At 36.6% G+C, this 16227-nt stretch overlaps 1 protein-coding gene across 1 annotated transcript in view; it reads left to right on the top strand.

The window, feature by feature from the left end:
* ACAD11 (acyl-CoA dehydrogenase family member 11) overlaps window positions 1–16166 on the top strand; it is a 91371-nt gene extending 75205 nt beyond the window's left edge. The window contains exons 16-21 of the mRNA XM_047099005.1: window positions 562–633; window positions 2014–2168; window positions 12834–12950; window positions 13897–14006; window positions 14847–15093; window positions 16086–16166. Coding sequence (XP_046954961.1) covers window positions 562–633; window positions 2014–2168; window positions 12834–12950; window positions 13897–14006; window positions 14847–14961 — 569 coding nt within the window. The 3' untranslated portion in view covers window positions 14962–15093; window positions 16086–16166. The remainder of the gene's footprint in view (window positions 1–561; window positions 634–2013; window positions 2169–12833; window positions 12951–13896; window positions 14007–14846; window positions 15094–16085) is intronic.
* The last annotated feature ends 61 nt before the right edge of the window (window positions 16167–16227 follow it).

Genomic DNA, 16227 nt, shown 5'->3' with positions numbered 1-16227 from the left:
TCCCAGAGGCAAACACATAGTGAACAAGCCTGGACTGGGAGAACACATACCTCAAGGCCCAGTCTGTGCTGAGCCTGTTCTGTCCCTTTGAGCAGGCTCTTTGCATGTCCGGGCATTGGTTTACACAATGATAAAATAAGAAACCTGAATCACATTACTCACTTTCGACTTTTGAACTATTGGAAGCTTTTTTTTTTTTTTTCCAAGCATAATTTTCTGTGGAAGGCCATACATAAAAAAAGTCTCAGAAAAGAAGCAATAATCAAACAATAATGATCTGATTAGATGTATGAAAATGCCTTCCCTTCTAGTAACTCTACAACTTCAGAGAATGAGTTTGAAAACCTCTGGATCAAATGATTTCTAAAATCTCTTCGAAGTGGAACAGTTGAGTTTTCTGGGTTCTAGGGTGCTAGGGGTTCAGAGCTCAAGATCTACCTAGGAATATCTGTGACATATGAGGCTTTTAACTTGGACTTCTTTTGAGTAATTATTAATTACATACGAGTATTTTTTGGTCAACCCATTTTGATCTTCAAAATTATATTTTCTATTTTATAGATTATTTACATGGAGGACATTTTGAGATCCATTTTAATCAAGTACGAGTTCCTGCCACCAATATAATATTAGGTGAGATAACTTTGGAAAAATGACTCTCCAGTACTGTGTACTAAAATATTTTCAGGTCTAAATCTGGAAAAGATATGAAGTCTACCTTAATTTAGGTATTTTTCCCTCTTAGATACCTTTCCCTCTTACCCCATTTGTAAGAGAACATTTTTCCATTTGGTGGATTTTCTTACATGGAATAATGTTTTATTTAAGTGTTTGATATGGTTTTATATATCACATTAATTGAAAACCTAGCTAAATACAAAAAATACACAATTCAGAGCGACACACTGTTTCCTAAAATATGATCTTCAGGCCTCTACTTGTTTTAAGAAAACCTCACAGTACTTTCTGAATTTAAGTCTTACATACAAACACATTAGAATCATAAATAACTTTGCATACTGAATACCTGGAATGACTTGACCCTCTTGCTTATTGGAATCCTACCCAACCTTCAGAGAACATCTCAAGTGGTACCTCTTTCAGAAAGGTTTTTGTTTTCTTCACCCCATCCACTCAATAAACCCCTGCTGCCTGCCAAGTCCTGAGGATACAAGCTCTCTTTCTTTTGCCTTTCTTTGTTCTCCTCCATATCCCTTATCCTTAGCATCCTTGCCCCCGCTTCTAGATTCCAAACTCCTAGTGAAGGGACTTGGTTTAAAAAACATAGAGATCAGAGGGGCACATGCACCCCAATGTTTATAGCAGCACTATCAACAATAGCCAAATTATGAAAAGAACCCAAATGTCCATCGACTGATGAATGGGTAAAGAAGATGTTGTACCTATATACAGTGGATTATTACTCAGCAATCAAAAAGAATGAAATCTCAACATTTGCAACAACATGGATGGAACTAGAGTGTATTATGCTAATGAAGTAAGGCAAAGAAAGACAAATATATGATTTCACTCATAGGTGGAATTTAAGAAACACAACAAATGAACATAGGGGAAAGGAAGGAAAAATTAAAAAAAAACAACAAAACAGGGAGGCAAGCCATAAGAGACTCTTAAATACAGAAAACAAACTGACAGTTGTTGGCAGGGAGAAGGGTGGGAGTATGGGCCAAATGGGTGATGGGCGTTAAGGAGGGCACTTGTTGGGATGAGCACTGGCTGTTATATGTAAGTGACGAACTACTAAATTCTACTGAAACCAATACTACACTATATGTTAACTAACTTGGATTTAAATTAAAAACAAAAAAAAGATTTTCTAGTCCCCCTCTCCCCACAAAAAAAAGTTCTACAAATAATGAACATTATTACAGAACTGACTTTTTTCCTACCAGAATGCCATTTTCATTGAGGGCAGTTCATCATTTTCTCAACATTTATTTAAATAACAAAGTAAATAGCTGTGGTCACTTTCATGTTCTTTCTTTCTTATAGGTGTAGGCAGGGGATTTGAAATCGCCCAAGGCCGCCTTGGACCTGGTAGAATCCACCACTGTATGAGAATAGTAGGTCTGGCAGAACGTGCTTTGCAGATCATGTGTGAACGGGCAACAAAAAGGGTGGCCTTTAACAAGAAACTGTTTTCACATGTAAGGATGATTACTTACTTGAGTTTATTGTAGCCCCGTGCGCTACTGACCTTGAAACAAAATAGCATTACTTGGTCATAGAGAGATCTCCTCTACATAAATAAGATGGGTTTTTCCCCCATAAAGTATATTTATGTCTGTACTTAAATATAGTCTGATGGAGATCTTTAGCTTTGTGAAAGATTAAATAATTCCTAAAGTGCTTCAACACCTCAGTGTAAACAGTATGGACAATCCCTTCAACTTTCTCAGATTCTTGCTCTCTAGAGAACCTGGTACATTAACACTTCTCTGTGGAGAAGGCTGTCATAAAGAAGAAGGATTGGCCTTGTTCTTTGGCTTTCTGGAGGGAGTAAGTGAGGAAATATAGGAAAATAACCTAAAGCTCAGTAAAAGGAGAGAGATCAAAACATGGAATGGACTGCCATTCTTTGCCTTTCTTTGTTCTCCTCCATATCCCTTATCCTTAGCATCCTTGCCCCCACTTCTAGATTCCGAACTCCTAGGAAGTCTAGGAAGTGAGTTCCCTGTCACTGGAAAACTGCAAGTAGAAATGGGATCAGTATTTGGTGGGATGTTCATGATTTTTTGAATTCCCAACTATAAATTATGTACTGCTAAGTCTGTTGTTTACAAAGCAGAGTAAACAATATAGTTACATGTGAGCAGTATAGTCAGAATTAGAGAATATTTATCAAGAGGGAAAAGAAACTGTCATTCCAACTTCCTTGGAAAACTTTATAAGAGAAGTGGGATATTCAAATCATCTCCCAAAAACCCTTGTAACTTTTAAGGCAAGAAAAATTATTTTTACATATTCAGTACTTAGGATGCTAACGGTTTAGTGGGGTGGTAGAATTGTGTTTGTGTTTGCTGGACACGTGTGTTTTAGTACTTTGGTCCCCTTGTCAAGTACATTTGTGAGCATCTTTTAAAATTTCGTAGTATATTTTTTATTTTAAATTCCTGTAGGCTATGTTTGCTTTTTGTGATATTATTCAGCATATCTGTAATTTAGTTGTAACACAGTTTTATGGGAAAATACAGCCTATCTTATGGTGCACACCTGGGAGTAATCTGTGGGGAACCCTTTTAATATATGGTGAGGGCAAGGGTTCAGCTGTTGGATGGACACCGTAGGAGAAAGTAAGGTATGAACTTTTGGGGTTGTGGATACAACTCCGTGCTGCTCTGTGTATGAGCTAAAGAGTTGCTCGTGGCATCAATATCACTTCCTACATACACTTTTCTCTTTTCAAGATTGCCACCCAAACCCCGGCGCAGGATGAAGGGCGGGCACAGAGAGGTTGCCCCACAGACCTCTTAAACACATAAAAGCACTCTGCTTAAGTTTCATGAGAGATGTTTTTAACACTGTATCAGAGGGAGATTTCCCTCCTGCTTTTTGTAAGTTAATGTATCAAGCAGAACAAGCCCCAGCTTTTCAAAAATATGCCTCCCTTCACTGGAAACTTCTTGCACTTGGCACAAAGAAAATAATCTGGCAGAAGCAAAAGAGATGTGGAGGCATATCATAAACAAAAATCTGAGCCAGATTTTTTTTCAATTTATGAAAGTAACATTCCATTTCCATGAATTTGGAGATTCTTTCCAGCTGCCTTCTAAATTATTCCAGGCACTAAAGCAAAAAGTTCTGTATCAAAATTCTGTTTTAGTAAATAAATCTGACAACTCCTTAGAGCACTCAGTTTCTATCCACTTAATGCTTTTAAGCAAATCTAGGGTCTATAGAGACCCAGCTGAGAACACTTTCCTTTATTCCAAAGCTAAGAAATAAATGTATTTGTAGTCTGTTCATGAAGTTATAATCACCCAGCTTTACAGCCATCAAAAATATACTCACTTACCCCTGGGCCTTGTTTGAAATTGTTAATGCAGAGCCTGGTTTCAACCTCTAGGGAGTCATCCGATAGAAATATACTGGTGACACACAAATGTAATTTAAAATTTTCTATCAACTACATTTTTTAAAAGTAAAAAGAAACAGAAGAAACTGATATTTGTAATATATCTTATTTAACTCACTATATCCAAAATGTTATCATTTCAACATGAAATATAAAAGTATTATTAATAAGATATTTTACTTTCTTTTTAAAAAAATACCCATTTTTCTAAATTGGTTGTAGATTTCACACTTGTAATGCATCTCAATTCAGACTAGGCATATTTCAAATGCTCATAGCCACATGTGGTTAGTAGCAGCTACCATATTGAACATCTCTGTTTTAGGGAAACTGATCAAATAGCCACTGTTTAAGAAATGTACTAGCACAAACATAACCAAGCATAAAAATGACTGTGGAAGGTTAACGTGGCTCAAATAATTGTACTGTAATTGGCTGCTGGTCAAACTTGACAAATATGGTTCTCTACTGTAAATAGCAGTTCTATGACTAGGATTGGGAACAACAACAAAAACCCCTACGGTTAACCAGAAGCATTTGTTATTGTCTACTGAGTTTCAGTGCTGAATTCTCAATGTTTGCTTGCTTGTGGGATTTATGATAAGTTTTGGTCCCCCTATTCTCCACTTACCTCCCACTTCTCTTCGAAGTTTTTACCAATGGAGAAAACTTACTAAGACAATTAAGAAACAAGTACCAACTTTTTTTAATCAAAATTTTTATTTTGAGGTCATCATAGATTCACATACAGATGTAAGAAATAATACAGAGAGATCCCTTATTCCCTTTCCTAAGTTTCCCCCAATGGTAACCTCTTGCCAAACTAGACTACAAAGTCAGAACCAGGATATTGTCATTGATATAGTCCAGATCTAGAACATTTCCATCATTGGGGCACCTGCGTGGCTTAGTCGGTTGAGAATCCAACTCTTGATCTTGGCTCTGGCCATGGTCTCACAGTTCATGAGTTCAAGCCCCACATCAAGCTCTGTACTGACAGTGTGGATCCTTCTTGGGATTCTCTCTCTGCCCCTCTGTGCGCGCTCTCTGTAAATAACTTAAAAAAAAATTTACATTGCCATAAGGATCCCTCATCTTGTCCTTTCATGGCCATACCCACTTCCTCATTTCTTATCCTCACCTCCTCATTAACCCCTGACAACCTTTAATCTCTTATTCATTTTTATAATTCTATCATTTCAAGAATGGAATCATATAGTATATAAACTTTTGGGGTTGGTTTTTTTTCACTCTAATAATTCTTGGAGATTCATCCAGGTTATGTGTATCAATAGTTGGTTCCTTTTTATGTCTGGGTAGTATTCTTTGGTATGGATTCTCACAGTTTAGCTGTTTACCTGATGAGGCACATCTGGGTTGTTTCCCATCTGTGGCTGATACAATTAGAGCAGCTATAAACATTCATGTACAGGTGTTTGTGTGAACATAAGTCTTTTTTTTCTCTGGGATCAATGCCCAAGAATGCTGGGTCATGTGGTAGTAGCATGTTTCGTTTTTAAAGAAACCAGCAAACTCTTTTCCAGAGTGACTATACTGTTTTTCATTTTCACCAGCTGTGTAGTAATGATCCAGTTTTTCCACATCCCCACCAGCATATGGTGTTGTCACTGTTTTGTTTTTAATTTTCTTTTAGCCATCCAATAGGTTTATAGTAATAACTCATTGTGGTTTTAATTTATATTTTCCTAATGGCTAGTCATGTTTGAACATCTTTCATGTGACTATTTTCCATCTTCTATCCTCGTTGATTCATGTCTTATGCTCATGCTCTTCCTGGCTTTTGTGTGTGTGTGTTTTGCTTTTTAATTGCTGAATTTGGAGAGTTCTTCATATTTTCTAGCTAATTCCATCGCTAAATATTGACTTGCAAATATTTTCTCTGTCTCTGTAGCTTATCTTTTCATCTTTTCATCCCCTTAACAGGGTCTTTCATAGACCAAAATTGTTTCATTCTGATGAGCTCTAATTTGTCAGTTTTCCTTTTATGGATCGTGTTTTTAGTCTCAAGTCTAGGAACACTTTGCCTCGCCCTAGATCCTGACGATTTTCTTCTATAATTTTTTCTATGAGTCTGCAATCTATTTTGAGTTAATTTTTGTATAAGGTATATGAGAATTAGGTCAAGGTTTATTTCTTTGCCTATGGATGTCCACGTGCTCAGCGCCATTTGTTGAAAAGGCTAGCTTTCCTTAATGGAATTGTTTTACATCATTCTCAAAAATTAGGCATATTTGTGTGGGTCTATTTCTGGTTCTCTGGTGTATTCTTTTATCTATGTCTGCCCCTCTGCCAATACCATGCAGTCTTGATTACCATAGTTACATAATTAATCTTAAAATCAGGATGGCTAATTCATCTCACTTTATTCTCTTCAAAATTCTAGTTCCTTTGCCTTTCCATATGAACTTAGAATAATCTTGTCTATGGCTTCAAAAAATCCTCCTGAGATTTTGATAGGAATTGTGTTAAACCTATATATCAGTTTAGGAAGAAATGACATCTTTATTATGTTGTGTCTTCTAATCTGTGAACACAGTATGTCTCTCCACTTTATTTAGCTTTTCTTTGATTCTTGCTATCATCTACGTGTAGCTTTTAGCATACAAATCCTATACATTTTGTTATATTTACATCTAAGTATTTTAGTTTTTTGAGTGATTATAAATGATACTGTGCTTTTAATTTTGGTGTCCATGTGTTCATTAATGGTATATATAAATATAATTGATTTGTGTATGTTTATCTTAAAATTCAGTGACCTTTCCAAACTCACTTATTAGTTTTGTAGATTGGGTGGGTTTTTTGTTTGTTTTTTTGTAGACCATGGTGTCATCTCCAAGTACGAGAAAGTTTTAATTCTTCCTTTCAGATACGTATATATTTTATTTCCTTTTCTGGCTTCATATCACTGGCTAGAACCTCTAACACTTTATTGAATAAGAAAGGAGAGAGTGTATATCCTTGCCTTGTTCTCAATCTTAGGGGAACATTAAGTAATAATGTTAGCTATAGGTTTTTTTAATGTTTATTTTTGACAGAGAGAGAGACAGAGCACGAGTAGGGGAGAGTCAGAGAGAGAGGGAGACACAGAATCCGAAGCAGGCTCCAGGCTCCGAGCTGGCAGCACAGAGCCCGACGCGGGGCTCTAACCCACGGACCGCGTCATGACCTGAGCCAAAGTGGGATGCTTACCGACTGAGCCATCCAGGCGCTCCAAGCCATAGGTTTTTTTTTTTAGATATTCTTCATTGAGTTCCCCTCTGTAATTAGTTTTCTGAGGATTTTTATCTTTTATCATGAATGAATGGAATTTTGTGAAATGATTTTTCTGCATTGATTTATATGATCATGTGATTTTTCTGCTTTAGCCTTTTTAAGATGGTAGAGTGTATTAATTGATTTTCAAATACTGAACCAGCTTTGCATCTTTGAAATAATCCCAACTTTGTCATGGTGTATAATTCTTTTTTATATATTGCTGAATTCTACTTGCTAATGTTTTGTTAAGGATTTCTGAATGTGGAGTCATGAGGGATATTGGTCAGTAGTTTTTTGTTTTGTTTTTGTACTGTCTTTATCTGATTTTGATATTAGGATAATACTGTGTTTACAAAGTGATGTGGGAAGTTTTCCCATCTCTTTTACTTTCTGGAAGAGATTGTCTCGATTGGTGTTAATTCATCTTTAAACATTTGGTAAGAGTTCTCTAATGAACCCATTGGGCCTGGAGATTTGGGTCCAGGAGGTAGCTTTTTTGAAGATTGATTTCCTTAATAGTTATAGGGCTATTCAACTTATCTGTTTTATATTGAATGAATTGTGGGTGGTTGTGTTTTTTGAAGAAGCGGTCCATTTTATCTAAGCTGTCAAGTTTGTTGTTTAGAGACGTTCATAATATTCTCGTTACCCTATTGATGTCTGCAGGGTCTTTAGTGACATATCCCCCGTTTCATTCCTAACATTGGTAATTTGTGCCTACTTTTTCCTTTGTCAGTCTTGTTAGAGGCCTGTTGCTCTTAATGATCTTTTCAAAGAATATAAAATATATTATTAATACATAAAACTATCCAATATAATTGTTATATTAGGGTTTAACATTAACAGGATCTTTGTTTTATTGATTTTTCTTTTTTTCAATTTTACTGATTTCTGCTCTTTATTATATACTTTCTTTTGCTTTCTTTGGATTTATTTTGCTCTTTTATTTTGGTTCTTGAGGCCATAGCATGGATTATTAATTTGAGACTTTTCCTCTTTTCTAATGTATGTTTTTAGTGCTATAAATTTCCCTCAGTGCTGCTTTACCTGTGTCCCACAGATTGTGATATATTGTGTTTTCATGTCAATTCAGCTCAGTGTCTTTTTCAATTTCCTTTGAGACTCTTCTTTAACACATGAATTTTTCCAGCGTTTGGAGATTTTCCTGTTCCTCTGTTAATTTCTAGTTTGATCCCATTGTGGTTATAAACAAAGTCTGTATTATTCCATTTCTTTCAGATTTGTTGAGATTTGTCTTATGGCTCAGGATATGGTTTATCTTATTATATGTTTGAGGACACTTGAAAAGAATGTGTACTCTGTTGTTGGGTGGAACATTGCTTGGTAGTGTTGTTAAATTGCTGTATATTCTTGCGGATTTTCTGTCTAGTTGTTCTCAGTAGTTGAGAGAGGGGTGTTAAAGTCTCCAACAAGGATTGTGGATTGGTTTACTGCTCCTTTGGTTTCTATCAGGTTTTTGTTTTATATATACATATTCAGCAGCTCCACTGTTTGATGCATATACATTTACAATTTGCCCTTTTATCATTGTATAATAACCCTCTACATCTTTGGTGATTTTCTTTGTTCAGAGTCTGCTTTATATGATATTAATATAGCTGTTTCTACTTTCATTTGATTGTTTCTATACTATATATTTTTTATTCTTATTTTTGCTTTCATCTTGCTTATATCATTATATTTGAAGTGAATTTCTTCTAGATGGCATTTAGGTGGGTCATGTTTTTCAATCCACTCTATCAGTCTTTGTCTTAAGTCTGCCATTTAATTTTTTTGTTTTGTGTTGGTTCTGTTTTTCATTTCTGTTTTCTTTTTCCTGATTCCTTTAGATTAGGTTACCATTTTTAGAATTCCATTTTGATTTATCTGTAGTGTTTCTGAGTGTACCCACACAATGAGGCATGTGTGCAGAGCACATAAACAACTTGACTGAGTTCTCAAAAGCCATAAACTACTGAAACTCACTGAAGGTGAGATAGATAACCATAGTATTCTGCAACTAGTAAAGCAGTTGAATTCATAGTTTAAACTCTGCTGAAATAAGAAATCATCAGGCCCAGATGGTATCACTGGTAAATGCTACTGAACAGGTAAAGAAGAAATAACACCAATTCTCTGCAGTCTTTTCCAGAAAGTAGAAGCAGAGGACACTTGCCAACTCATTTCGAGCCCAGAATTGCCCTAATCCAAAACCAGATAAGAACAAACTAGACTAATATAGATGCAAAAACCTATTAGGAAATAAAGTCCAGCAATATATAAAAAGAATAGTATACCACAACCAAGTAAGGTTTATCCCAGGAATGCAAGGCTGATTCATACTCAGTAATTCCTAAGAAAAAAATTATTGTAATCTGCCATGTTAGCCTGAAAAATAAAAAGCACATAATCATGTCAACTGATCCAGAAAAGCACTTGACAGAATTCAGCATGTATTCATGATGTAAACTCTCAGCAAACTAGAAATAGAAAGGAATTTATTCAGCCCAGTGCAGAGCATCTGAAAAATTAATGATGGAAGACTAAATGCTTTTCCCCCAAGATTGGGAACAAAGCAAGGATGTTTACTCTCACTACTCATATTTATCATCATAGAGGAAGTCCTAGCCAATGCAGTGAGTCCAAAAAAAAAAAAAAAAAAAAAAGCATATAGTTAAGGGAAACAAAGAGGTAAAACTGCCCATATTCACAAACAACATGATTATTAGAAAATCCCGAGGGATCTACCAAACAAAACAACCTTCCTAGAACTGTGTTGAGCAAAGTCATGAGATATAAGATCAATACATAAAATCCATTTTTTGAACAACTGGAATGAACAACTAGAAACTGAAATTCAAAAAATACTATTTACAATAGACTTTTAAAACACAGATCTAAAAAACAAATATAGTATCCAAATGCTAAAAATTATAAAATTGATAAAAGAAATCAAAGGAAACCTAAATATAGAGAAATACTGTGTCCATGCACTGTTAAACTAATAGTACAGACGTCAGCTGTCTTCAAATTGATCTATAGATTTAATGTAATCCTAATCTGAATCCCAGCAGGACTTTTTTTGTAGATATCAGCAACTGGTCCTAAAAATTACACAAAATGCAAAGAAACTAACCAAAACAATTTGAAAAAGAAGAAGAAAGTTGGAGGAATACGGTCACTACCTGATCTAAAAACTTACTGTAAACTACAACAACCATGACTGTGTGGTATTAGCAGGGGGAAAGACACATAGATCTTTGGAACAGAACTGAGTTCAGAAATAATCTCATAAAAATATGGGTCAAATGATTTTTTATATAGGTGCAAAGGTAGTTCATGGGGAAAGGTTAATCTTTACAGTAAATGGTATTGGAAAGGTTGAACATTTATAGGCAAAAAAAAAAAAAAAATGAACCTTGTCCTAAAGCTCATACCTCACATAAAATTTAACTCTAAATATATTATCGATCTAAATGTAAAAGGTAAAACTAGAACACTTCTATTTAAAAAAAAAAAAAAAAAAAAACCTTTGTGTCCTGGGATTAGGCAAAATGTTTTTAGACATGCACCAAAAGAGCAACCATAAGAGAAAAAAATTGACAAATTGGACATCATTTAAATTAATCACATTTGTCCTTTGAAAAGTTACTATTAAGAAAATGAAAATGCTACAGACTGGGAGAAGATATTTGCAAACTGCCCATCTGACAACTGACTTGTATCCTTAATAAAGAACTTAATAAAGAATAGGGGCGCCTGGGTGGCGCAGTCGGTTAAGCGTCCGACTTCAGCCAGGTCACGATCTCGCGGTCCGTGAGTTCGAGCCCCGCGTCGGGCTCTGGGCTGATGGCTCAGAGCCTGGAGCCTGTTTCCGATTCTGTGTCTCCCTCTCTCTCGGCCCCTCCCTCGTTCATGCTCCGTCTCTCTCTGTCCCAAAAATAAATAAACGTTGAAAAAAAAAATTAAAAAAAAAAACTTAATAAAGAATAAACAGCAGTAAGAAAACAATCCAATTTTAGTGGGCAAATGACATGGACATGCCATCAAAGCAGATATATAGATGGCAAATAAGCACATCAAGAGGTGATCCACATTATTAGTCATAGAGAAATGCAAACTTAAACTACCATGTAAGAGCTCTGCTCACTGTTAAAATGACTAATGTTAAAAAAAAAAAAAGTGCTGATGGTTTTGAGAGCAGTTGGAACTATTATTAACTGCTGGTGGGAATGCAAAATGGTACAGCTGGTCTGGAAAACTGACAGCTTCCTATAAGCATTTACCAGATGATCTAATAATTCCATTCTCTACATCTGCTTTAAAAAATGCAAAGTATAGTCTTACAAAAACCTGTATGCACATGGTTATAGAAGCTCTGCTAATAATCACCAAAAACTAGAAACCACCCAAATATCCGTCAGCAGGTGAATGGTTAAACAAACTGGTACATCCCTGCAATGGAATACTACTCATTCATAAAAAGGAATGAACAGTTGGTACACAGAACTTGGTCAATGACACTCAAAAGCATTATGCGGAATGAAAGTAGCCAGTCTCTAAAGAATACATGCTACATGATTCCATTTGTATGACATTCTGAAAAAGCCAAAACTATAATAACTGAGAATTGATCAGTGGTTGTGAGAGTTTAGGGGTTGGGGAGGGTGTGACTAAAGAAGGGCATCGGCTTTAAGGGGAGATGGAATTGTTCTAGATCTTGATTGTGGCTACACCAATCTATAGGTGGGGTACAACTGATAGAACTGTTCACCAAAGGTAAAGGTCATTGTTACTAAATAACAACACAACCAAGGACTATTATTGCACCTTCCCCACACTGAAATTGTCCTGGGAATTATCTCGATTATAATCTGGTCCACCATCAGACATTATCCAAGTTTCAATGAGATTATGAGATTAGCATTCAGGAGGGCCAGTGAGGAGTGTTTTAGCAATAAGACGGTTGCTCAATTCAGCCATCTTGACTTTAGACATCAAGATATCCAAAATAAATTATTTTTCTGAGCAAATAAAATTTCTTTCTAAAATCTAACAATGTTAATTGTAGCATTCCACAAGTATGTGGTTGCCTGGTATATATCAAGTAAGTCAACTCTTCCATTAAAAAATAATGGAAGGGAAACAAAAATATAAAAACAGGGAAGGGGACAAAACCTAAGAGACTCTTAAATATGAAGAACAAACAGGTTGTGGGAGGGGATGGGCTAAGTGGGTAAAAGGCATTAAGGAATCTACTCCTGAAATCATTGTTGTACTATATGCTAATTTAGATGTAAATTTTAAAAAAAATTAAAAATAAAGTAAAATAAAAATAGAGTAAGGCTTGGGAACAGTCAATAGCCTGGAGTATTTTACCAAACTACAAAGTTCTATTGGATGTGGACTCACAACTTATCCACTCCTCCTTTTTGTTGCCCTTTGCTCCCCCCTGCAGGAGGTTGTGGCTCACTGGATTGCTAAAAGCCGCATTGCCATTGAGAAGATACGTTTGTTGACCCTGAAAGCCGCCCACAGCATTGACACTGTCGGCAGCGCTGGTGCTAAGAAGGAGGTGAGGCCCCTTGGACCACCATCTGCCAAGGCTTCTTCAGTTTCTTTCACCCACTGGGCATTTCAGGTTTCGTGGTACCCTGATGGCACTCAGAATATTGGAAGTTTCCATGTGATTTTGGTTTTCAAGATTATAGATACAGGTCACTTGCTAGTTTTCCTTTCATTTGCCTGTTTTAGGGAATGATTTTCAGGGTGCAGAATATCTTCAGTATTCTTGAGATGCAACAAGGAAGAGGGAAATGCTAGACTACACAGACTTGGAATTGTACGCAGTATGTCACTTTCTGCTAGCCATGTGGCCTTGGGCAAAGTATCTGATCTTTCTGCCTGTGGCCTAGGGTTTAGCGAAGAATGGCAAAGATGACATAGAATGTGTAGCACTTTGCTACCACATAGTGAATGTTTCATAAGAGACTCCTTTCATTCCCTGCTTTATGTTTCTGGCTTACATGGAGTAAGAACATGATCGTTTAATTCTAAAAGCCAATAAAATTGGTAAAAGAGAACTCATTAGTGAAGGCTCTTGAATTCTTTTTTTTTTTTAAGTAGGCTCCACACCCAACATGGGGCTTGAACTCACAACCCTGAGATTAAGAGTTGCATGCTCTGAGCCAAGCAGGTGCCCCTTGAATTCTTTTTTATGATCCCTAAGGTGATGAATGTGATTTATCAGCTGCCTTAAATCCTTTTGGAAACAATCAAGTTGTAAATAATAAAATATGATTTGGAAAAGATCTCTCATTCCAGAATGTATTGATTGCAATATGGCCATTAGTGGCATTACAACGGATCTCTTTGATGGATGCCAACAAAGATCCTGTTTCAGTGATGAATTAATGTGGGAAAGTTCCCTTGTCTCATTTCACAAAGAAAATACAGATTATATAAAATTCTGCCACATTGTATATTGTCGAAGAGAGAAACCTTATATCTTGCTTATGCAGATTGCAATGATTAAAGTGGCTGCCCCTCGGGCCGTCTGCAAAATTATTGACCGGGCGATCCAAGTGTGTGGAGGCGCAGGTGTTTCCCAGGACTACCCTCTGGCTACCATGTGAGTAGATGTCACTTAGTAATCGTCTTCATCTGACAGGCTTGGAATGGGACTAGAAATCTATAGCTGCCTCGACACTGTTTAAGAAGAAAATACAGACACTAAAAGTATAGTTCAAAGCTAAATGAGGTAATATAGGTGCAATAAATGGTTGCTCTTAGGATCACAATTATTTCACTGGGCACATTGGGGCTCGTGGACTAGCGAGGAAATGGCATAGGGGTTCACCCTGAAACCAGTAGGATCACACAGGATCACAGATGGCAAAGGGAGCCCAGAGCTGGGCGTAAGTATGTCCTTAGGTCTGTTTGCCACGTCTGCAGGGATGCCTCAGGCCAGCGACCATCTCAGGTCCAGATTCTGGTGGCTGGGAGCCGAGGAACACTCTCCATTGCCTTGCACCTCACAGCCCCCTGCCACCTTCTCTTGCACACTGGAGAATCTGGTGCCCCACCAGTTTTTCCCAGAAATCTTTAACCATAAGAAAGAACTAAATATATAGTACTACATATAGAAGTGGTACATATTTAACTTCACTGCCTGTGGCTTACCTGAGGTATCTCTTAGGTCTAGCAACTTCTAGAACCCTAAAGCAAACCAAGACTGAGATTAAGCCCATTGCACTGGGCCACTTAAGATTCCTCTTCCCAGTGCGAGAACTTTAAATGGCATTTCCAAGCCCTTGGGCTTACTTTCCTTGATTTTCTTTGTGCTTTTTCTCATCACCGTCTTGGCAAGATTTCAAAAATGAATAGTCCTGGCTTAGAATCAGAGTGACTGACATTAAAGTAGGTTTCTCTTTGATAACTCCTGCCATCCCTGCACTTTTTGTTTTTCCAGGTATGCCCTAACACGAGCTCTGCGCATAGCAGATGGGCCCGATGAAGTCCACCTCTCCTCGATCGCGGCACTGGAGCTGCAGGACCAGGCCAGAGACATGAGGTCCAAGGTGTAGGAGGCAGCGGCATCTCACCTCCAGACAGACTTCTCGAGCACCAGCATTTGCACCTCATTCTGTTTTTGCACCAGTTTGAGCACAGGATTAACTGCTCGTTTTCAGTAAAGATTTGAGCATCTGTTTTGATCAGTGGGTCTTATCATTTTAAGGGTCACACGGGTTTAAGTTAAATAAGAAATTGTATAGCTGCCATCATTCAGTCTATCACCTAAGCATTCAGCATTTATTTTTAAAACATTCAGCTTGTAAAGAGATAATGAAGTAAACTGCATAGGCATAAAAATATTTTCACCTTTGGATTCTCAGAAATTGTTCCATTTAGATAAATATCCAAGGAGTCACTGTTCTGTAAAAAACATATTGGTGTCCTTTTTAACACTGGGTTTAGGGATTGGGTTAACACTTTTAGTATTACAGTGTTTGCACTGGAGAAAGCTGCAGGAGTCATTTAATGCAGATAAGCCTCTTCATAATTCAACAGAAAACATTTATACATAAAATCCGAATGCAGTTTAAACCTTACTACAAAACATGGCATATTATAAGAAAATGTAATTAACAAAATTTTTAATTCTGTTGATGAGAACAGTGGATAGGTGAAGCTACAAGAAAGTAAGTTAGTTTTGAGAGATTAAAAACCGTCTGCTCTGAATGCCATTCTGTTAATATCAAATCCTAAGCAAACATTCTTGCAGCTTTTTAAATCAGTGTTGCCCAATATAACGGCCCTGGCCACATGGACCTCTTGAGCACTTGAATTATGCTGAGTGCCACTGAGGAACTTTAGGTTTTTTAAAGTTTAATTAACTATTGATTCTTAGTTACTGGAAAACTTTTAAGTACGCCTATAATAACTTGGGTATGTGAATTTACTTTTTCAAATGTAAATTTTATGAAATCTAAACACGGAGGAAGTATTTTAGTTGAAAATTTAGAATCCAAAGTAGGAAACAGAGTCACTGTAAAATACCAAATTTTAAAGACTTACTATGAAAAAAAAAAAGGTAAAATCCCTCATTAATACTTTTTAAGTTGTGATTACATATTGAAATGATAAAATTTAGATATAAGGCATACCTTGTTTAATCGTGCTTCACTTTTTACACTTCTTAAATTTGCAGGTTTGTGGCAGCCCTGTGGTCAAGCAAGTCAGTCGGCACCATTTTTCCAACAGCATTTGCTCACTTTGTGTCTCTGCCACATTTTGGTAATTCTCACAATATTACAGATGTTTTCATTATTATTATATTGAACTGCAATCTC

This window comes from Lynx rufus, unplaced genomic scaffold (genome assembly GCF_022079265.1).
Source record: "Lynx rufus isolate CCGP_SWC_20201006 ecotype Redwood Valley unplaced genomic scaffold, mLynRuf1.p SCAF_5, whole genome shotgun sequence".
NCBI lineage: Eukaryota > Metazoa > Chordata > Mammalia > Carnivora > Felidae > Lynx > Lynx rufus.
This window is presented reverse-complemented; position numbering and strand designations above follow the sequence as displayed.